This window comes from Endocarpon pusillum (genome assembly GCF_000464535.1).
Source record: "Endocarpon pusillum Z07020 unplaced genomic scaffold scaffold5138, whole genome shotgun sequence".
In the NCBI taxonomy this organism is placed as follows: Eukaryota; Fungi; Ascomycota; class Eurotiomycetes; order Verrucariales; family Verrucariaceae; genus Endocarpon; species Endocarpon pusillum.
Window position 1 is genome coordinate 18,518 of NW_006916485.1, and position 22,929 is coordinate 41,446.

The 22,929-nt window shown below is 50.5% G+C and overlaps 8 protein-coding genes across 8 annotated transcripts in view; 6 read left to right on the forward strand and 2 right to left on the reverse strand.

Moving 5' to 3' along the window:
- Nucleotides 1-1,031: 1,031 nt before the first annotated feature.
- Nucleotides 1,032-1,883, forward strand: EPUS_03527 (uncharacterized protein; the record flags this gene model as incomplete). Its single annotated transcript, XM_007806118.1, has 2 exons — nt 1,032-1,341; nt 1,453-1,883. 2 exons carry the CDS (start codon nt 1,032-1,034, stop codon nt 1,881-1,883), a joined length of 741 nt encoding a protein of 246 aa, XP_007804309.1.
- Nucleotides 1,884-3,762: 1,879 nt separating this feature from the next.
- On the forward strand, nt 3,763-5,406 carry EPUS_03528 (uncharacterized protein; the record flags this gene model as incomplete). Its single annotated transcript, XM_007806119.1, has 1 exon — nt 3,763-5,406. The coding sequence occupies one exon, from the start codon at nt 3,763-3,765 to the stop codon at nt 5,404-5,406; it is 1,644 nt and encodes a 547-aa protein (XP_007804310.1).
- A 1,793-nt stretch (nt 5,407-7,199) lies between these two features.
- EPUS_03529 (uncharacterized protein) lies at nt 7,200-8,136 on the forward strand (the record flags this gene model as incomplete). Its single annotated transcript, XM_007806120.1, has 2 exons — nt 7,200-7,937; nt 7,993-8,136. The coding sequence occupies 2 exons, from the start codon at nt 7,200-7,202 to the stop codon at nt 8,134-8,136; spliced, it is 882 nt and encodes a 293-aa protein (XP_007804311.1).
- A 1,513-nt stretch (nt 8,137-9,649) lies between these two features.
- EPUS_03530 (uncharacterized protein) lies at nt 9,650-10,537 on the reverse strand (the record flags this gene model as incomplete). The annotated part of the gene is made up of 1 exon (XM_007806121.1): nt 9,650-10,537. One exon carries the CDS (start codon nt 10,535-10,537, stop codon nt 9,650-9,652), a length of 888 nt encoding a protein of 295 aa, XP_007804312.1.
- A 1,922-nt stretch (nt 10,538-12,459) lies between these two features.
- EPUS_03531 (Endoribonuclease ysh1) lies at nt 12,460-15,494 on the reverse strand (the record flags this gene model as incomplete). Its single annotated transcript, XM_007806122.1, has 4 exons — nt 12,460-13,656; nt 13,710-14,865; nt 15,189-15,286; nt 15,342-15,494. 4 exons carry the CDS (start codon nt 15,492-15,494, stop codon nt 12,460-12,462), a joined length of 2,604 nt encoding a protein of 867 aa, XP_007804313.1.
- A 559-nt stretch (nt 15,495-16,053) lies between these two features.
- EPUS_03532 (uncharacterized protein) lies at nt 16,054-17,725 on the forward strand (the record flags this gene model as incomplete). The annotated part of the gene is made up of 2 exons (XM_007806123.1): nt 16,054-17,050; nt 17,100-17,725. The coding sequence occupies 2 exons, from the start codon at nt 16,054-16,056 to the stop codon at nt 17,723-17,725; spliced, it is 1,623 nt and encodes a 540-aa protein (XP_007804314.1).
- A 1,590-nt stretch (nt 17,726-19,315) lies between these two features.
- Nucleotides 19,316-21,306, forward strand: EPUS_03533 (uncharacterized protein; the record flags this gene model as incomplete). The annotated part of the gene is made up of 5 exons (XM_007806124.1): nt 19,316-19,846; nt 19,894-19,972; nt 20,024-20,371; nt 20,421-20,968; nt 21,022-21,306. The coding sequence occupies 5 exons, from the start codon at nt 19,316-19,318 to the stop codon at nt 21,304-21,306; spliced, it is 1,791 nt and encodes a 596-aa protein (XP_007804315.1).
- A 791-nt stretch (nt 21,307-22,097) lies between these two features.
- The window catches only part of EPUS_03534 (uncharacterized protein), a gene marked incomplete at both ends in the record, with an annotated part of 1,219 nt that continues 387 nt past the window's right edge, over nt 22,098-22,929 (forward strand). Inside the window, 3 exons of the mRNA XM_007806125.1 lie at nt 22,098-22,201; nt 22,329-22,462; nt 22,551-22,883. Of these exons, the coding sequence (XP_007804316.1) occupies nt 22,098-22,201; nt 22,329-22,462; nt 22,551-22,883 (571 nt within the window). The remainder of the gene's footprint in view (nt 22,202-22,328; nt 22,463-22,550; nt 22,884-22,929) is intronic.

Genomic DNA, 22,929 nt, shown 5'->3' on the forward strand with positions numbered 1-22,929 from the left:
ACGAGGATTCTGCTCAGGAGCGAAAGCGAATGTAGGCAACGGAAACGATAGAAACAATAGAAAATCCAGGGAACTTTGAGAGCTCATATGTACGAAGGAAAGCAAGACGATCTTGGAGCTGTACATTTTCTTCAGAGGCCTTGTGGGGACCACCGCTCATAGCATGACATATGATGCTGCAGCTTCGTGGTTGAAAGAGCTTCCAAGGACCAGCCATGGATGACTCGGCTGAGTCTCCTTGCGTAAAGACTTGTGGGTAACCAGTCTTGATCAATAAAAATGTTATCAACGCAGGCAATATATGCACTGTCGTGTCGACCGCTGAAAGTAGAGCTTTAAGTGGCTTGCCACACGTCAGAGCTTGCTTCAAAAGAAATTTCGAAAGATTGTCTCGCAGCAGAATCTTTGCATGGTCCGATTTAGAATTTCGGGTGAGCGACGAAACTTAGCTAAATGCGGTAGTTAAGGAATTTGCATCTCATTTCCCCGGAAGATTCCAACTCTCGGATCAATAACTGTCATGTCTTCCGGAGGTAAAACGACTACGTACTATGTTAATACTTAAATTTACATAGTAAGACAATAGAAGTCTTTGTATCAGGGATTCTTAGGAGGGTGACGAGTAGGTGAGTGTCTTTGTTTGACGCTATGCAATGCACCTCCCTCTGATGCGGGAAACAGTTCTGCCTACCTGGCCAGTACCAGGTGCTTTAGCAGTGTCCCAGCTGTCATCTTCATTGTTCAGTAATGCGAAGTGCTTAGTACTACCTATTCGGTTTTGCACTCCATATCTTCGACACGGCTGTGTCACGTACACAATACCAGCAGTACTACGTAGTAAAAGGTTGACTTGAAGTTGGCTGCCAAGACTTGAGCTCTGAAGCTTACGGATGGCCGGAAGCGGTTTTACACATCGACTTCCATCTTACTTACTGCGATGCGCGTGCACGAGGTCGACCATTGATGCCATTTTCAGCCCCAGTTCACAAGCTGCTTGGGTCGCCAAAGTCACCGCTTGAACGACGTACAGTATGGAATTCGTCCAAAACGAAGGACAGTCCCTGCCTTCTCCCGCTCCCTCATCCTCGCTAACAGCTGCAACAACATCTGCTTCTTCACTCCCAACACCACGGCATTACCCATTGAAACCGGGATCCCAAAAGGAGATTGCATTCATCAATTATGTCGATTCAAAGATTCTGCACATCAATCGTCGCTATGCTAAGAAATTCAGCAGCGGCAGAGATGAGATAGACGAGGAGGCCCGCGGCTACGATGATTTCGAGAACGTCGTTGAGGATCTGGAACATGTCCTAGATGCAATCTGGGTGAGCGGCACTCGTAAGCAAACAACCCTGATCTCTGACCTCTTCACGCATATCCATACGGTCGAAGAATCTGAATGCCTTTGACATCTTCTGAGCTCGCTGGAGCCGTCTGACTAGTCTGCAGCCACTTTGCAGATTCCCTATCTGTTGTCGCTGGCTGGACTCATCGCCGAGTTTCTGCCTGCTTTCCCGTTCAATGAAGGTCCTACGATGCATTTGGTGGACAAGATGGACCAAGCATTCGCAATTCTCCTCAGTCAACGAAAGGATTCCATGTTGCCTTTTGCTAGTGATGCGAGCAACCAACTTGTCTCTGTCACAGACAGAGTCAGGATCCGATCTGTTATCGAGAGCACTCGAGTTATTGCTGTTGAAGCCTCTACCAAAGATCGTGCATCTGCTGACACCCAAGACGCTTCTGAGGGTTTTACGGAGTCGGAATACGATGAGCCCACTTCAGCTGATAGCAATGTACAGGGTAGAAACTCTCTCAATATGAGCATTTCCAGAATGTACGAACGATCACTCAGTATCCTTGGCGACAGCCTTGGATGACCCTTCCAAGGCTCCCTTAGTGTTCATAATCCTGTCTCAGCAACAAAAGTTTCACCTGCATGTATAAGGGCGCCATCCAGCATATAATGGCGCCCCCTCCTGCCAAGCCGAACGGAACGGAACGGAACGAAATTTTCAGGAACCAAATCTTCCCGGTCACACACAATTTATGCTGAGTAGCTCTGGGCCTCTTCACCGACTCTTGATACCACCGAATAGAGTTGGGAAACATGGTACGAACAGCGCGTACTAGTGATTTCTGCTGCCAGCAGCCATGCCTCAGCACTAAGATCAGAATGAGGCAACGAAGTCTTCACCTTAGGCAGCATCTCGGCAGTGCAGCCAATAGCACTGTGGCATGCTTAGACGCTTCCATTGGTCAATTGACAATACTACGCTCGCTTATGGAGTAGGTGGTTTGCTAATTCTCTAGTTAACTAGTTAATGCTATGGTACCCAAATCACCCCTCAGGTAGCTTTCTTCATGCCTCGTTGGCACATAAACGACATCAACCCCGAGAGGAGGATCTTTTGTCTTCTCTTCTCGCAGGAACACTTGTCATTGAATATAGACCCAGTGAGCTGTGCACAAATACGGGCGGAACAAAGTCTGTAGGGTCGCGACAGGCTTTCCGTCACCGAGCACAATGTTCTTCTATATTTTGGTCCTTGGTCTGTTGCTTTTTGGTGCACATTCTACGGAAGCCGCTGCCTTCACTACCAGTCCGGTGACCGCCATACACCAACCAATGAGCGAAGTTTCGACCATCCAGAAATCAGCAGTTGTGTCTGAGGTACCTAATATATCTGTGACATCGCCTTCGCCCACCTCAGTTCCTCTCACTTCACTGCCAGCTCTCTCTCGTGTCACAACGCCTCCATCCTCCAACCATCTTGAGCTGAGACAGAGGTGTTGGAACGACCAGGGCTTCTCCGTTGACTGTGCGGTATGGACAGGCTATCGTTATAGTTGGGGTCCAGCTGCAAACCCTTATGATTACTGGTCCGGTGGTGGGACAGGGTCAGGGGGTAGCGGTGTAGCGTCCGGCGGTGCAAGCGTATCCCAGAGCATACAAGGCTATCCTGCCGTTCTGCTTGTTGCGTGCATTGGGATCGGCCTTTCTAGCACGATCCTTCTATCATGACAGCAACTGGGAAGAGAGCCCATTCAAAACAATTGCATACCACGTACCTCTGTCATCGATACACGTGCGTAAGTTGTCGAGAAGAGTGAGACGAACGAGGAGATTGCTCAGCCGACCTCAATCTGTCAATGCCCTGAATCTAATCTATTCAGCTTGCGTCCCTGGGCCCGCAAGCTTTCTCAACGACGAATTCAGCCCAGACTCCGAATGGAAGACAATGACACAGATCACCACCTTTTGCTCATTCAGCGATATCCGCACGAAGATGTGGTACGGAGGCGACTTTGTGGCGAGGTAATGCGCTCAATTGAAACTGTGGTCTTGGCTATACCACTCGTTCTGGTTTACGTCCTACGTAGACGGAGCTCTCTGGTTCTTACATCACCGTCACTGTCCACGAGAACTCCAGTTGTGAATTGAAGGTCTTACGCCACAATCAATAATTTACGTTCTCGATATGCTGCTTCCCTGGTTTTGCTACACCAGAATCTGCTCCGCCCTCGATCATCAAGCGTGCATCTATAATAGGTCATGTCAAGGCTAATGAGAACTTGCATCCATCTTTGATTCAGATCACAAACTCATCTTCACTCCTTACAACCAAGTCCTTTTTCTGCGATACTTCTTTCACAACTATTCAATAGACATTTTTGTCTTTGATACTCGTCAGATGCCCATACTTTGTCTCGAATCTTTCTGTCACGAATCATCCTACGTGCTCTTCGGTCTGCAACATGAGTCCAGCTCTAGCTCCTGCCACCTGTACTCGCCGTCACCGTCAGAAATACCCTGCTAATCCGCAAGCATGTCCGATGCACCAATGGAAAAGCCATTTGAATTGTCTACGGAAAAACCCACTCTCTGCTGGGCATTTTGACGGATACATCATTGTAAATGGGTCTTGGTCTCTTGAAAGGACCTGTGCAGTGATCGTTCCAGACGGGATGTGCAAAGAAATCAGTAGCAGCAGGGCTCTTCGACAATCAAAGTCAACCAAAGGTGCTCTAAATGGAGTCTACTCAATCTCGACCTGGTTGACGCTCATGTGGACTATTCTTGCACTGCTGTGTACTGCGGATATTGTGAGCATAGCAAGAGCAGCTGCAACTGACGACTTCACCGTGGCTGCGATGCCACCAGCTTTGACTGCAAGGATGGAATCAGACGGTGTTCTGTCAAAGGGATCCACGACTATACAAGGGCTTAGGCGGTTGGCAGATTCATCTGAAAAGACCACTCCAACTACAGCGGTCAGCTACACTTTTAGCTTGGAAGTAACCAGCTCCGCAGCGCTAGGAAGTAGGTCGATGTTGCAGCCGCAACCGGATACATCCTACATACTCAGTTCGATGTCTCTTTATTCGTCCTCACTGGAAACAGCAAGCTCGACACCTCCGACTCCCGAAACTTATCCCTCCTCTCGAGACTCGAAGACGAGCCCTGCTGCCGTACTGGAGCTAGATGTCGATACTTCACCGGCTTCTACAGTCACTCAACCTGCCGTTGAGTCGCGCTTTGAACAGGTCACAGGTCTTCCTGTCATTCACAAGACTGTGACTGTGACTGTGACTGTAAGTCCATGTACAAACAGAACCGTGTTTAATATAACTGCGCTTTACCAATCGGCCACATTTGATACCAGCGTGCTCAATACTCACGACCGATCGTCGCCAACCACCGGCATAACATATACTAGTCTTTCGTCATCAAGGATGATCCTCTCACCTCATCCCTTTAGCGGCACATTGGCACCAGCTTCGAGCTCCAACCTCACGTTTATGCCACCAAGCACAACGACATTGACCGTGACGATGTCCACAGATCCTTCTCGTTTCAGCAAACTGCATTTGACATCATTAAATGGATACAGCATGGCGCCAGTGCTTGGAACAACCCTATCTACCCAGTTACCGATAGCCATCACCAGACCCTCGTACTCAAATTTGATACCTGAAGCCGAGGAAGGCCCTTCATATCCCGACTCACTGACATCTACGGACCATGAATCTGCTCAGACAAACGTTATCCCCGTCAAGAAGCTGGCACCACACAGCCCCAGCTCCATACTGGTCCATGCCTCCGAGAACCCATCCTCCTCCAACGCCACGGCACCCAAGGAGCAGGCCCTTACTGGCACCACCCCAACCTCCACAGCCGAAGACGTGCAGCGAAGAAGCCTGCCCGGACTATTCGGTGCCCCTCCCGCGAACCCTGCCCCTACTTTGAATTCACCAATCCAAAACGTGATCGTCACGGTGAAGAACACCGCCGCTGCTACCGGGGCATGGCTGTCTGGAGCCATGTGGAGGTTCTTTGAGGAAACGGGGAACCGGCGCGGTCTTGCCGAGGCGGATTTGCGGGTTGGAGCGCGCGCGTAGAGTTTGGGGATTTTGTTCTGTGTCGTTGTTGTACAGTTCGAGGAGCTTTGGCTTTTGGGATGATGGGGATGCGGTTGGATTGCCATTGACGACGGGTCCCCTGGTTGGTCAGCCAGAGCGATTGGTTTAGCTCGGTAGAAATTTTCTTTGTCGTGTCCGAGCTGCTGAAGGCGGAGTCAGAGAACGAGAAGTTGATAGCGATTCACCAGAGGAGCTTAGCTCTCTCGGTATACCAAATTTACATGCCTGTATTCATTCTATCTATCCCTTGTCACGCCTGTACAGCCATCTTCCTAGAACTAGCAGGTCCCAGGTCCAGGTCCGGGTCCGGGTCTCACGCCAGAGATGCTTTTTTTTTGGAACAGTGGAATCCGGTACCAGTACCACTGAGATGGTCACGGCAACATACCACTTCATTTTCGAGTGAAGGGTTTTGCATAAAATCTTCATTAACTACGTAAATCTGTCAGTCCCCCTTCACTGACACACTTACTACCCTGGGAAACTCTCGGCCTGCAGCAAGAGCGGTGGTGGATTCTCCAGAGGGTGGGGATATATATCTAGGTTCGATTTTGTATATTGATCTGTGTATAGATATGAGCAAGAGGATTGTAGCATGTATACTTTTTTTTAAATCGGCAAATAGTGTCGTTGTACGTGGTAGAATGCTTTGCTCGCGGCACCGTCAGGGTAGGTGGTTTTTACGAGGTAGTTACGCCTAACTAGAATAGGTTTGATCCAGCATGGCATTCCTAGCCCCTGATCTCGGTCTCGGTCCCTCGGTCCGTGTGGGGATCGATTACATAAAAAACCAAGACCTTTCCCGACTCATCAAACTGAATTTCTCATGGCTGACGTCACGGGCATGACCAGTTATTTTAGGGGGGTTTTTGTTTTTTTGCGACACTGGTGAGGATTTTCCTGATACGGTAACAAGGTCGGTCAAGGAAGCCATGCTGGGTCGCGGACCCCTTACGCGGGGGCATGTTTGCATTGTTTCCATTGTTACTCATCTGACTTCTTAGGGGACCACCAACATGCAGTTGTGATTGGGAACGATAGCTGTCCCATGTCTTTTTGGCCGGGCGACTAACCTTCGGGCCGCGCTGTCAGTCGAACATAACTCGAGTAGTGTGCCGTCCAAGTGGGTTGGTTGCGAGGGAGCAAATGCTCCCCGTTGCGGGAAGAAGATCTCCGCTGGGAAATGTCTTGATACGATGCAATTGTCGTGGTGTCAACGACTGGAGGTGCAGATTTAAGAAGGGGCTACGTGTCAATGTCGCAGGCAGCCTTGCATGTTTTGACGGGAAGCGATCGAGACGTGGAAAGAGATATGGTGCAGGGAGTACTGATTACGTACAGTGGATGATGGATAGCATTCTTGATGCCTGCATTGATTGCAGATCAAGGCTTTTCTCGCTTGTTGATACGGCTGGGAATGCTCCATGTCTGCCATGTGCTATGCAACATGCAGCTGTCGCTGTTGCGCGTCTGAAACGCAAGTTTTCGATCTTGTAGCAGGGAAGCCTGGTGATGGGGGACGGTCTCGGGTCAAAGAACATTGATAAGAGGAAGTTGGAAGTCAGAAACATCAACCAGAGTTCTCACCGGGGACCAGATCTGATGAGGAAACCTTGCTAGGCTGGACCCAGCACTGTTCCGACCCAAACTCATTCCAAAGGTGAGTAAACAAAGTGAACCCAACGTTAGATGGCGTTCTTTAGAAAGGAGTGTAGCTGATATACTGATACAGTACAGTAGCCTGCAGTTGAATATCCCATATTACCTTCATTATGTCGGGTCTCACAACGGCCAGCGAGATCAGTGGCATAGTGTTTGGGGGCATGTCCGGCGTTGTGATAGTCGGCAGCGCAATCGTTTTCTGCTGCAAATGTCGTTCTTATACGCAAATGCTCGCTCGCATAGCTGAGGGTCGCCCTCACACTGCTGACCTGGAATATGCCGAAGAAGGGCTCACACGCCACCCTGAACTCCAGTCACCTGTACGCGCTATTGCACGTGGGCTTGAAGTTGCCAACCATCAGGACGCTGCCCAGCGAGTGAGAGCACTACAAGCAAATGCGCGCCGGCATGCCGCAGACTCTGGTCGACGCACGAACGATGCCGCAAGCCAAACACGGTCTGGAAACAACATCCTCCCCGACCGAGTTCGACCGTCTCGTGATAGCAGCTCTCCCGGCCCATCTCGTCCTTCTTCTGATAATGAATCTCCAGCCCAAGCTCGAGCGTCTCGTGATAACAGCCCTCCCGGTCCATCTCGTCCATTTCCTGCTAACAATTCTCTGGAGCCATCTCGTCCATCTCGAGATGGCAATTCTGCCAGCCCAACCCGTCCATCTCATGATACCAATACTTCCAGCCAGCCTCGTCCACCTAGCAGTAAGAAAGGCCAAGGTCGACCTACTAAAGCCAGTGGTGGGGATCTTGTTACAGGCCAAACAGTCTTGGACGCTCTTGCTCAGACACAGCTAGTGCGTCTAGAAAGAGCGAAGCCTGGTGGTGCGGTGCGGGTACAATCTGCAGGGGATGTGGAGATGGCGCCTGCGCGCTCGACCCAAGTTCAAGCAGGAGACAAGCCCCAAGGACAAGAGACGCGTGAAAGGCGTGGGACTCCGAGCACCAAAGGAGGAAAATCTGCCAGTCGTGGTAAGCATCATCAAGGACCTACTCGAGATCGAGACCCGAGATCTCGCCACTGGCCTGAGATAGAGGGGACTGGGAAAGCTGGTCCGCTTGTGAATCCAATGGCTTGAGGCTGCACAACTCTTCCGCCATACTAGCTGTGGTCAGAAATGTAGCAAACGACATGCCTTGCCAGTCGGGTGGCCCAGTGGAGATATCTATCATAGAACGAATTCCTTAGGCGGCACTCTTGAAGTTCTTTACTATGATTTCAGACGTCCGTACTCACCTAGACCTCACCAAGTATACCGTGGCTTCTTCCCTACGTCTTCAATGTGTCTAGTATTCTTGAAGTGAAGCAGCCAGGAAGATTGAGCAGTTATGGTCCAAAAAGAGATCCTGCCACTCATGCACGCTTCAACCCATGCTACTGCGGTAAGTCCAAGCTGGTTTTAACTTCCCACCCGGGATGAGATGGGAGGTACGTCCGGTACAGCGCTGCATGATCGCTAGCATCGTAAGCTACCGTTGCTTCCGTAGTTTCTATCGTGATTTAATAGGGTCCGGGTTCCGGGTTCCATCTTCATTAGCCGGTAGTATTTCTCTTCACGAGTGGCCTGATCATTGAGACCCTGTGCTTCGACGCCGTGAGCGGATGCTATCTCTTTAGCGTATCAACAGAGCGTCTACGCGATCGCAGCGCATCCTCTGAACTTTTGGGCTGCGGGCTCGGTGTCTTGTCTTACCACAGGAAGATGTCAGAGGTGGTCTAAAGAGAGGCAGTGACAACATGGTATATGCCGGTACCGCTAAGTAGAATGCGATCACCATCTTCAACTTGGAAAATGGGATAGTGTCGACGTAGGTTAGAGATCCACGGTTAGGATGCATTGACACCCTTTCAGTGTTTGCGAATGATTTGTACTCCACGGAGAAATATAACAAGGGGGTGTTAACAGGAGAGTCAAGCCGTCTGTATTGTGGCGTGTGCCGTTGGTGGATGATGACCAGAAGCTATTGTTACTGTAGATATAGCCGGAAGTCAGCACCCTGCAAGTTAAGTAATGCTGCTTCATGCCAATTTAATCGATATTCACTAATTTTCCGTTTCTTCCAACATAGGTTCAGCGACAGCAAAAGGTGGGCTTAGCCTCTTCACCTGAATCAAGAGCATAGGTTGACCTCGTAGAAGTTCATTGTGGATAGACGGAGCCCGGTGATCTAACCTCCAATTTGGGCAATCCGCTGAGGTTGTCCTCGGTTCGGAAATAAGGTTCGAATAGACGTGCAAATATGGTTTGCTAATCATCTGCAGCAGTTTTGGCTAAATTGTATTCAAGGAGAAGGGTGAGGATGATCGGATAGGTGTTGTCAACGAGAGAGTGCGCCTTGGAAGGTGTCCATATCTGAGAAGGTGGGCCTCTTCGATCGCGCCGATGTGACTGCGGATCTAGTCATGTATGTAAAGACCTTGTGTATATGGCGTTCGTACAGGTATATCACGTGTGTAATGCTCCCAGTACGTCGTGATCAGTGTGCTCTTCCATTATCTTCAGAATCAATGGTGGTAGGCATTGTGCTGCTGAGTAGTTCGTGTCACTCATTTCCCTTTCTTCTTGTCCTTCTTCTTGCTTCCTTCCCCACTACTCGCTGGCCGACTGCCACCTGGCCCTCCTCCAGCACCACCCAACATGCCGGCCATTCCCGGAGGCAACTGGGGCACGCCTCCCCCACCACCTTTTTGCATATCCGCCATCATGTCCTTGAAGAAATTATCCGACACTCCACCTCCACTCATTGCCGGACTGTGCAAAGGTAAAATCTCATTGATCTTCCAACCTCTCGGCACCGCTGGTGGCTCCAGCTTCTCCGGGGCCGGCACGCCTTGGATCTGAAGCTTGAGAGGTGACTCCTTCGTCGTGGGATGTGTTTGCAGATATTGCGCCACCAAGATATACAGATGAGACTTATTCTTCACCGCCGGGCTTACAAGTTTACGGGTCTCTTTGTTGCGCATCAGGACACGGACTCGGCCGGGGTTCGCCCAATCCTTTGGGTGCAGCTTGTCGGGCTCAAAAGCTATCTGTATTTGGCCGCCTGCCATTCGGGTCGAGATGAAATGACATGCTTCTGCGATGTCGCGGGCAAGTGGGTTGTGCACACTGAGTTTGGAACTGACGCGCCGGCCTTGAGCACGGGTGCGGCTGGCATCGAAGTAGACGGGATAGAGGGTGGAGTATGATTTTATGGATTCTTTGGTAGCGGATTTGGCGTTTGGGCCTGTGGGACGGAGAAGGGAGGGCATGGAATTAGAGTTGTTGTTTTGAGCGGCATTTTGGGAGGGACGCAACGGTCGCCCGGACGTGCTTGGTTGTGGGATATCGGCGGGTGCGATTATAGAAGAGGAGGACGCAGGGAAGGAAATGGAGGAGAGGTCTTCGATTTCAGGATCGGAGTCCGAGAGCTCTTCGACGCGAGCATGCGACATACCTGGGATGTGTATCGTGGGACTTGATTGAGATGATCAGGTCAAGAAGTCTGGCTGGATCTTGATGCCATGGATATCACAGACATTCGCTGAGGTTGGTCTGTCTGGATATATTCTATTGTGTGGAGAAGATGGATGGGAAATCTCCTGCCAAGATTTCATTGCTCGGCCTCAGGCCAAGGCTTGGCATAGATCATGCCAAGTTCCACTACAACTGTCGTTACATATCTTACCAGGTCATTTAACCCGCCTTTAATTATCAACAGGTTGCATAGACCGCAGCCTGACATAGATTCGATTGACGAGGTTTTCTTTATCCGGTCTGTCTAAGACCCCAACTTTTCTGCTGCTTGTAAATACTGAATGAAAGCATCATCCAGCCATCCAGCAATGTTTCAATCACTGCAGCTGGCGAGGAGGTCATCATGACTGATCAAGAATATAAGGAGCATGAACCACCTTCCACTACCATGTCAAGAGATAGCGAAATCCTCCACCGCTCCCTAAACGACCATCTCAAGAAATTCGTCAAAGCAGATGGCATGTTCCCATACTTGGAAGATGGCCAAAGAGTTCTGGCTGCTACTGGTGGAAGCTGCCCTGTTATGTGTCTCGACCGCAGTAATGTCCAAGTGTAGAAAGCAGCCGCAGCCCAAATGGACGTGTTCTCCTATTGTCATTCCTCTTTCTTCAGTTCTGACGTTGTAGAAGACCTTTGCAGGCTGCTAGTTAAATCTACAGGCGGACAGATGTCGAAAGTTTTCATAGTCCGTGGGGGATCTGAAGCCATGGAAGCTGCTGTCAAGATGGCGAGACAATACCGCCATGAAGTTCATCTGCCACAGCCCAGCAGAATCCGTTTCATTGCCAGAAAGAGGTCTTATCATGGCATAGCTGCCCATGGCTCGAAGAGCATTGTATGAGCTGATGTTGAGTCCGAACGCCTCATATGTTCCCACTTGCAATGTTATCGAGGTGTGAATGGTGGCGAGGCCGAGGTAGGTACGCTGCTCGCCTCCAGAAAGAGCTGAATGATGAATTCCAATGTCTTGACCCAGACACTGGGTGCGCATTCGTGATGGAGCCTGTTGTGGACGCAGCAATGGGCTGTCTCCCAACCCCGAAAGGCTATACCCAGGCCACGAGATCTGTTTGTGACAAGTACGGAGCTCTGTTGAGCTCAGACGAGGTCATGTGTGCATTGGCAGATGTGGTACCATGCATGCCTGGATAGAGAAAGGGCTCGTGCCTGCTCTGCAGACGATTGGCAAAGGGCTTCGTGGTAGCTACATCCCAGTTGCAGGAATGCTCGTTGGTTACAGGGTTGTTAGCGTATTGAGCGAAGGACACTGGCGTATTCGCTCATGGCCAGACATATCAAGGACATACTGTCGCATGCGCCGCTGCGTTGCAATCTCAGCGAGTCATTCAGCAAGAGTCATTGGTAGAGAGAATGGGGAGGTTAGGCCCAGTTCTTGCACAATCATTAGGGCAATCGCTTCAATACCATCCTCACGTTGGAGACATCCGCGGTAGAGGCTTATCTTGTGGTATAGAATCTGTCAAAGGCAAGGTTACCAAGGAGCCGTTCGATCCATCCGAGGGGCTGGCGATGCGTATACATTGTCTCAGGCAATGAAAGCTCCTCACAATATCTCACTGTACCCAGGTACCGGGGCTGCAGACAGGGTATTGCGAAATCATATTCTGACTGCGCCAGCTTACAACATGGATGAGCAGCAACCGAAGGACCTGGCTGAACGTGTCCCTGGTGTGACTAGTTAGCCAGTATTTCAAATTTACGCGTAGCGTTCAAAATGGCCTTAGAAAGGAAGACCCAATGCAGAATGAAGGTGGCGCTGTCGTGCTGCTATAGATTCTGTTGCCTCCTGATGTATAACCACTATGCTAGAACGCTGATGCTATCGCTGAGCCAATCCCCTCACTGTCCACAATGGCGCGACAGTCTCTACTGCTCTTTCCACCACTGCTCTGACTCGATCTCTCAGCACGTTGTTCGCACACTCAACCTCCAAAGTCTCAAGCCATAACTTTGCCACATGTTTATCCACCTTGATCTCGAGACCAGGTACTGGGATACCTAGCGCTGCAAGGCGCGCTCTCTCTTCAGCCTCTGCCTTCTCTGCCTCTGCCTCTGCCTCTGCGTCCTCGTCACCGTCCTCGTTCTCGCCATCAGTGTCGGCCGCTTCTTCCTTCACGCTATCAATGATCTTTTCAGTTTTGGTAGCACCAATGTTGAGCTTCGGCGTTTCGATAGGTACGATGCCCTGCCCAAACTGTTCTTCAAGAATCATACACAACCTCGAGAACCGCTCTTCGGGGCCGAGTTCAGCGTGCACATTCCTCGGTTTTCTCTCTTTCTGTCCATTGACCTGGTGATTGTGGTGATGATGCCCATTCCTGCTTGATGAGTATTTGACAGCCGCAGGACTGCTCTCTACAGTGAGCAGAACCGCCATGACTGCGTCAGCGATGCCGTCGTTCATCGTATTGCCTTCCCATTCCAACTCCAGTTCTTTGCTCCGTCCTGACCATGTCACCGACACGCAACCCATCACCAGGAACTTGCGCGAAGGCGAAGGAGGTATCTCCTCATCTGCATGCTCTGGATCATAGTCATCACCACCAGCTGTGCCACTACTATGACCATTAGAGACAAACTGGTCACCTTTTGTGTCCAACTTGGTCTCCGTGGTAGCTCCCAATTCGTCGATCGCGCCGAACGTGCTCTCAAGAGCCCACCTGATCAAATCGATACCTGCGGCGCTGAGTGTGATATGCTGTTTGCACATGATGGTCGTAGTTGTCAGACCGGCGTACTCTCGTAAGTCTTCGGGGGCCATTAGATTGAGCTTGAAACCGTTCTGGACCAGAACTCCATTCAAGATTTGGGCTTCCTCGGGGTCGGTGGTCTTCGGAGGATTTATCTGGGCAAGACGCCCAACTACTTTAGCAGTCTTGTCTTTCCGGAATGGTATTCGGACTTCTTCGGCGTTTTGAGGGCTATACACTTTTACGTCAGTGGATTTGGTGTTGTTGAGACTTAGTAGTTTCGACCGCAGACGTGTCATCTGCGCTTTTTCGCCGTGGACCAGAATCTTCGAGAAAGTGATTAGTGGAGCCTCTCAGCAACAAGACAAGGCCAACTTACCACATGCGGCGCCCCAATTTCTTCCACGAATCCAACGTTTTCGACGCCGGTGACGTGTGCTGCAAAGCTAAATTCCTCGACACTACATCTTCTAGGAATCATAACTTGATTGTCATCCCCATCTCTCGTCCTTCTTCCCATGTTCTGGCCTGCACCGCCTGCGCTGCCACTCATCACGGCTGGAATACTATCTGGCTCTTGCAAGATCATTCGCGCCATCGTCCCTTCAACGTTATAACCTGTCATCACGACTCCATTCCTCTGGTCTGGTGCCCACCTTTCAAGCAATACCCGACTCATCCCGGATTGCAACATTCCCGGACTAGCAAGCATAACGCATCCACCCACATCCTCGAATTTGTCCAGGTTTCTCAAGCTTCGCACGAATCGAAAGTCCCAAGGCCCAGAACTGACGCCTTTGGCGTTCCCAGACGCTTCTGCTTCGGCCATGCGCTCACGGAAGATGCGCTTGATGTTGTCATTCATGGCATTGATGTAGGTCTGGTAGATGACCATGCATTTTCGTGCCGTATTGCCCGTGTAGTAGATGGGTATCTTCTGAAGATCCGGGTGTCGCTGCCAATAGTCTTCGAGGATCAACAGCAGTTCCTGTGCGCGGCCCAATGCGAAGACGGGCATAAGAACTTTGCCGCCACGGCTGAGGATGCCCGATACGGATTTGAGGAGAGCGGTTTCGCGTTCGGCACGGGGAGGTGCGTTAGAGATGCCGAATGTCGACTCAGTAATCATGACGTCGATTTTACCGACGTTCTTGGGCACTTCTGCCGCAATTAGATGGCGGTCCTGCTCGCGAGAGTAGTCACCTGTGAAGAAGATGTTGAGGCCTGCAATGTTTATGAGGAACATGGCGGCGCCAAGCACGTGTCCTGCTGGGTAAGGAGTTATACGGATTGATGAGACGGTGTGAGTGGTATAGAAGTCAATGGTTTCGATCTGGGGTAGAGTGGAGATGTGGTCTTGTTCGGTGTAGAGGGAAGTACGTTGGTCGGATGTGGACGAGGTGTTAGATACTCGGACGGAGTCTTGGATTAGCCATTTGTAGATGGCTTTCGTAGGGTGAGTCATGAAGACTCGACCCTTGAAGTTGGTTTTTGCCAGGACGTAAGGCAGGGCAGCGGCATGGTCGAGATGGAAACTGGTGGGTATCTAGTCAGCTCTGCACCGTAGCAGTGCATGGCAATCGGGGCCCCATGGCAGAGAAAACTCTCGAGATAATGTGCAAACAGTCAAGACACAGCATATCTAGACGGACGAGGATTTGAAAATCATTGTATTGTGGTTCATCTAGACTGATACATGAATGGATGGATACATGATCGAGGAGCAGGCATCCCCGATCCAACACATTGTAGCATCTGCTCATCTGCGACTTTTTCCCTGATCCACAACACGACGATTTCCGCCGTAGAAAGGGAGGACTTGTAGATGCTGATAGAAGGGGAATAGAGCGGTACGTACTGGCTGATAAGGAGAACATCGATAGTGCTGAGATCAAATTCGTCGAAGTAGGGCAGGGCTGCGATACCATCTCTACCTGAATACATGCCCGCATCAAGCTGTCAAAACATGAGCCGACAGCGACCAAAGAGACTCCGTAGGATAGAGACTTACCATGACTGTCTTGCCCTTGTATTGAACAATGTGACATGAGCGTCCAACTTCATTACAACCACCGAGTCCAGTGAAGACTAGCTCATCAGAAGGGTCTGCAGGATCCTCGTCCGTGGCTGCGCCCATTTGCGCCGCTTTCCTCTTTGTGGCCATCTTGTAGGAAATGTAGGATCGCCTGGGCAGTCATGCAACAAGTATGTAAACCTCAGCTCCCGGCTGAAGTTGCGCGAGCGGCTTATGCCGAAGCCCGCAAGAGATAGTGACTCAAGATATTGGGCACTTTGGAGCATGTGTTATAGGGAGAGTGATCGCCTCGTTGATTGTATTTACGGTAAATGAGTGGCTTGTGTATTGAATAGGAACGAGGTGGAATGTTGAAGCGGTAGGCAGACAAAGAAGAATGGCTTCGCATTATTGACAGTTCTTGCCAAGGCCACTGCACGTGACTGAGCTCTTGGTAGAACTTCTGCGGGACTTTCTCTGATGCCTTTGACATCAACCTCCCCGAGCGAGCGCATGACCGACAGCCATCGAGAACGATCCTTTGCTATCCCGAATCAAGTTGAGCTGGCTCTGAAACAATATTCTGGGATGATCAAAACGACGAGCAGGACTCGGAGCCTTTCAGGCTCGGCTGATAGTCTGGGAACGTTGAATCTGGGGTCTCTTCACTACTTTTCAGATAACGGTCATGTCATATCACAATCCCACCATGCCATCGCGTCAGCCTCCGCCATATCAGCCGCCGAGTAACGCCTTCTCGCCTTCGTACGGTTCGCCTTCTCCTTCGTTTCTACCAAATATGTCGTCTCAATTATCGCAGACTCAGTTCAAACGACAGACACAATACTCAGGTGGCACTCAGTCGCCTGTCAATTCTCCACATTTTGCATCTGTGTCTTTACCCCGTGCAAACAGTCCTCCAAATGGAGCTGGCGTCAATGGCTTCTACAGTGCACCAGCTGCTCCAGGCTCGATGGGTCCTCCATCCAGACCTGCTGATAAGGCAACCGACATCCGTACCCTGGAAGACCCTTTGGCTGGCACTGGAGTCAATCTGGACGAAGAGGAGCGTAATTTGACCAGTTCCACCTACTACTCGCAACAACAAGGGGCAAATACATCATTTGGTTCTCAAGGTACGACTTTTGGTCCTGGTTCCGGCGCTGGTAGCTTCGAGCGACCTGGATCGAGTGGATATCAGAATGGCAATGAAGAGAACGCGGAGGATATGCAACGGAGAGGACAGGCTGAAGCGGATTTTAGCGCTGGAAGATGGGCCCAACATCCATTGTGGGATGCGTTTCTCCAGGGTGATTCTTTGGGCAAGAGACTAGATAAATGGTCCTACGAAAATGGCATCAAATCACCCAAAGACGGGCTTTTCTATGCCACCAAAGGACAAACGAGACCACAGACAACGCGGGTCACTGGTCATGACGGTGCTTCACTGATTATTGATCGCGGACAAACTATTATAAGTACCGAGTCTGGCGACGTGTTGGGTGATATTATGAAGTTGGTATCTCTGGCTACTAGGGACAGGATCACCGGCCTTCTTGATCATTCTGCCCGCCTCGCTTGTGAGCGGCGTGATCATTCTGCCGGGCGTGTTCCCACAGATTGGAAGGCTGTTGCAATCACCCCTCCTGCTCCGTCTATCGTGTCTCAGTCTGCTGTCAATGCTGCGGCACCTACTTCTCTGAAAAGTGAGCATGTTTGTGGCATTGGGTTCTTACATGTGCTAACTCAATCAAGGAACGTTCTCACAGATGGATGAAGAACAGCCTGCGAGCACCGCCCACCAAATTGTCTCGGTTTTTCAGAAAGTTTCCAATGCGAATCGTGCTTCGGAGCAAGCTCGGCTTGCTAAGCGTGCCAAACGTGGTGCAGGGAAGCCTGCAGACATAGGCGCTGCTAATGGTGCTGCTACGCCAAGTGGTGCTCAGACCCCCGTCGCTGCTCCGGCTGAGCCGCCAAAGCGATTGACTAAGAAGGATAAGAAAGCTGCCGAGACCAAGTTAAGTGGTGCACAACAGCAGAAATCCGCGAACGAGACGGCAAGAATGGCGATGGGCTTGGGCTCTTCGAACAAGTTCAAGAAGTACTCCTGGCTACAGAACGGTGGTGCAGCATCGCCAGCTGCAAGTCCAGGACCGACACCAAATAGGAGTAACGCTGGCCTCAGCAGCACAGCTTCTACCTTGGGCAGTGTTCGGACTGGACCGTCGGCAGGGCGAGGTAAACAGTTCGGTGAATGGGATGAAAACGACGATCGCGCTGTTCAGGCACGAGATGTGTTGTTAGTGCTCGAGACTGACGGCAAGGCTATTAAAGCTCTTAGTAAGGGCTACAACACGCCGGAAAAGCCAGAGAAGAGATGATTGAAACATCTGTGGTGGGAGATGGACATTTTACATTTCGAATTTACCATTGCCTGGCGTTCGTGGGGATCAAGGATATTCGCCTGCGTGTATGACATACACTCGATGCATCAGTTTTGCTTCTCTCGAAGAGTTTGTCGGGTCTTCTCTCTTTCCAGGGCGTTATCCCAGTTCCCCAAGGGTGCTTTTGGAATGGGGGCTGCATTAAATGGCCATAGCCATGGTCATGGTACACGGATTAGGCGCATACGGTCGGCCTTGGGAAGCCAGCAGATGAGTGGAGTAAGTGCTAAAAGCTGGTGAGGTCGTGATAGGGCCTTCTAAGCTACGCAGAATTGCAGGATTGACAATCGAAGATGTTCCTGGTACTTGTATCATCCTTCAGTATATGTTCATTGTGCAAAATGATGAATAACAGCGTTGTAAGCACTACGTACTTGTATTACCCGTGGAACTTTGTTACATAGGCATGTGGCAAACCCTAGGCATTATTACGTCCAACTTTTATTTGCAGATGCTGTCACTAACTCCTATTCATGCTCGCCATTGTTTGATAGACGATCATATGCAAAGTGTTGATCATTGGTAAGGTGTGGGTCACTCGATGACGTTTCAATAAAGAGGGGGAGGAATGGGGGTAGATTCAAGTCACAACAGTTCACAGCGCTTCAATTTCATTATTGTTGCTATTGATGGTATAAGTGGTATTACTATTATGTCGCCCCCAACCATCGTCGATTGGTAGTGCCGAGCATTGTTGTGTAGTTAATAGTGACATGGCAAGGAACAATCACTAACTAACTTAGTTAAAGCACAGTAATCCCACAGTTCCACTAAGGCTGGTGGGCCGGCAGATGTAGACGTTAGGCGCAGACGCAGGTGCCCTCCAAAAACCTAACCTCAACTTGCATTCCTCCACGAGGGCGACATCAATCGAACCAACAGCCACCCTTCTTCCTCCATCGAGTACATCGCCTGTGGTCAAAATCACTGCTCTGCAACCTAAAGAAGCAATGCAGAGCTCAATATCTCGATAGAATCTCTTACTATATGTGAGACCTGCTCATGCTTCCGTACCTTTCGAAACGCGGTCCCTTCTCAGGCTACGGAACCACATTACACAACATCGCCGCATAATCTTCGACTGTTCTCCGGCCCGGGATATATGATGACGATTCACCCTTGACTCGGAATGATTTAATAAGCCTGGTTCTGTTGTGGTAGCCACTTGATCGTCATCACGGAAGGTGTCTTAAGGTGCAAAAATCCTTAAACTTCCTCTACATTATTAGGATCTGAGGGCCAAGGAGCTGAGGACCCAGATTTCCTGAAAAGATGTCGACGCCTTCAATAGCCTCAGCAACTCTGTCTCACCTGCCATACGCCTATCCTCACCAAAATCCATACCAGGCCAATGCTGCTTCATACCCAGCGAACAATAGCGTGCCTACCCCGAGGCTAACCAGCTCGTATCACACCTTCCCTGCGGGCCACCAATCTTCGTCCTATCGATCATCGCAACAATCTCCGCAGCATGTCAAACAAAGCTTTCATGCTCCGCTGATAGCACCTTCACAATCAACGTCTGCCATGTCGAATCGAGCGCAGAAACAACCTGATTGGAAGGAATATTACAAGAATGGAGTTCCCAAAGAAATCATTGTGATAGACGACGATAGCCCTCCTCCCCCAACACCAGCATCCCAGCCCTTGAATCAGCGAGGAAGCAAAAGAGCCCCGCCCAATGTACAAGCTACAGCTGGAAGGAAACGAAAAGTGGACGAGGGATATGATGCCAGATATAATGATAGCCCTGCCTTCTCAACACATCCGGCGAAATTCGATGAGCATTCGTCAGGAACTTCGGTTTCTACTGATCGTACTACCTCGCTACATACGACTGCTCCGACATCGCTTGGATCTTATGGTAGTAGCGGTGCTAGTAACTCGTATGAGGACGTAAATGTCGGACAAAAAAGAAAACGTGCACCCCCAAAGGAGACACGGGCGCAAACGAAACGGAAGCAACAGGAGGCAGCAAGCGATGCTTTTGCAGACTATGTCCCGCCCCCCAAGCCACCAATAAAGGCTGCGGAAGTCCATGTTCCCGTGATACCTGCTGTAGGTGTCATCCTCCACTGTCCGGTCCTGTTGCTGACAACTTGTAGTATGGCAGCAAGCATCAAAAGATTGATGACGATGACGGTCACTACATTGTCACTCCAGGGGCAGACTTTACTGACAGATGTGCGTTTCCCCCTCGACGAGTGCTATATGGTGTTGTTGACACGCGTGCAGATACCATCGACAAGCTGTTGGGCCAGGGAACCTTCGGCAAAGTTGTAGAGGCCTGGGACAAAAAGAAGCAGACCAAATGTGCTGTAAAAATCATTCGATCAGTGCAGAAATATCGTGACGCCTCTCGGATTGAATTGCGAGTCCTCTCAACCTTATCACTGAATGACAAGACGAATCGCAACAAATGTATACACCTTCGAGACTCGTTTGATTATCGGAACCACATATGCATTGTTACGGACTTGCTTGGCCAAAGCGTCTTCGATTTTTTGAAGGGTAATAGCTTTGTCCCATTTCCAAGCACACAGATCCAAAGTTTTGCGCGACAGCTGTTTACCAGTGTTGCTTGTAGGTGCCAGTCCTCCACGTTCTGTCATTTTACTGATTATGTGTGCAGTCCTTCACGATCTCAATCTCATCCATACTGACCTGAAGCCGGAGAACATTCTCCTGGTAAATGGAGCATACCAAACGTTCACCTACAACCGAAACATACCCTCTTCCTCGCACATTACCTCGCGAACAGCTCGTCAACGGAGAGTGTTGCTGGACAGCGAAATCCGCCTGATTGACTTTGGATCAGCCACCTTCGACGATGAGTATCATTCCACCGTGGTCTCGACTCGACACTATCGAGCTCCTGAGATTATTCTCCAACTGGGCTGGAGCTTTCCTTGCGATATCTGGAGTATTGGCTGCATCATTGTGGAATTTTTTACCGGTGATGCTCTGTTTCAGACACATGACAACCTCGAGCATTTAGCCATGATGGAGGCTGTTTGCAATGCTAAGATCGATGCTAAGATGATCAAGCAAGTTCAGCAGGCCACCAGAGGGTCAAGCTCGAGCCCGATGAAGTACTTCAATCGCAATAAACTGGACTATCCACAGCAAGATACGACTCGTGCATCACGGAAATATGTCAAAGCGATGAAGCGGCTCTACGTGAGTAGCAGCCACCCTGGCCCTGTGCTACAACAGCTAACGTCTTCCCACAGGAGTTTATTCCCAACAACAGTCCTTTCAACAAGCAGCTCTTGGACCTTCTCAGGAAGATATTTGTATATGATCCCAAGCAGCGAATCACTGCCAAGCAAGCCCTCAAACACCCCTGGTTCAAAGAAACAATGATCGATGACGGCACCGAAGCTCTGAGAATTCGAGACCAAAGGGAAGAAGATGCGCGGCTAGCTGAGGCACGAGCACGAGCAGATGCACAACACCAGGCTGATATGCGGCAGCAGACTGAAGGTCGGCAGGCGAAGAGGATGCGTGAGGCATAGATGTGAAAGGAACTGTTTAAGCCTGACGGGTTGAGGGACATGAAAACTCATGAGCAATGGCAGCGATGGCAGCGATGGCGGCGAAGGCCACAGTGGCGTGTTTGTCAGTCCACATGAAATCAGGAGACATGAGTGCATGCATTGGGAAGAGGGCATCATCATTTCCATCTTTTGCTAGACTCTGTTCAGGATCTAGTGCTGATCGCTTCGTGTGACCTATCACTACTATTTCTATCTGTGATGGCTCGTATGGGGGACTTGACGGCCAGGCGCCGGAGCCGGAAATGGCATGCCTCTTGTGCATAAAATCAAACCAAAACCAAAAGACAGCTCTTTTGTTGAGACTCTGCTCATTCATACAAAAGAATCTACGCCTGATCCAGGTCAGCGTCCTTGTCCTTGTCCTTGTCCTTGTCCTTGTGCTCATTCAACCAGTAGCTCTGTTCATGTCTATCTTTTGCTACCGAATTCCGAATTCCGAATTCCGTCACACCATGCTTAGCCATGGAGGCTCAAGTGAAGATGCGGATGAGTTGCGGTGATTCACATCTCGCCTCTGATATTTACTGTAGTATGCATATGAGTGATCCTGGTAGTGGTCCCGATGTGTGTCTACCTGTTGGGGGGGAGTGGGGAGTCAATCACTCAGCTCCCCTCCCCTAATCGGTTGCCAATTGTGCCTCGATCAACTTCGACAAATCTCCCAATCTCCCAATCTATCACATATTGTTTCGATCCTTGCAACTCTTGCTTTGCCGCGATTTGGGAAAATCACAGCTGTTCAATTCATCATGTCAGCTTCCTTGCCTGGGAGCAGAGAACTCCCTGCCTCGCAATATGACCTCTCCACCTACTGGGGCCGAGTCAAGCAGTCAGCCGGCATAGCAGATCCCAGGTCAGTGACTTGGACTGACACAGCATGGAAGACCTCCTCGCCAGGAATGGTGTGGTAGGTATACCGCCACTGCGTATTTGCTCCCCTGTCACCATATCGTTGCTGACCGCCGCTGTCCAACCCACAGAACCCTTTTGGTCTCCTCCTCTGGCCTCGAAAATGCCAAACGACTGGTGTCATCCTACAAGAAAGGGGAGATCAAGACAATGACACCAGAGATATGGCAGGCGAAGAAGATCGTAGACTCGACATTGCATCCTGGTCTGCATCCTACATCCACCCCCCCCAAGCGTCCCCTCCCAGCCCAAGCTGATGATAAACACCTTCGAGACAAACAGACACGGGCCAGCCCGTCTTCCTCCCCTTCCGCATGTCCTGCTTCGTCATCTCGAACCTCATCGTCACCGCCGGCATGCTGACCCCCAACATGGGCACAACCGGCACCCTCCTCTGGCAGATAGCGAACCAATCCCTCTAAGTCGGGATCAACAGCGCCAACGCCAACAAATCAACCCCACTGTCCACCTCGCAGATGACCAAATCCTATCTCCTCGCCGTCTCAGCCTCCTGCTCCGTCGCACTAGGTCTCAACGCCCTGGTGCCGCGGCTCAAACGCCTCAGCCCGAGTACACGAACCATACTAAGCCGCCTCGTGCCCTTCGCCGCCGTAGCCAGCGCCGGCGTACTGAACGTCTTCCTCATGCGCGCCGAGGAGATCAGGCAGGGGA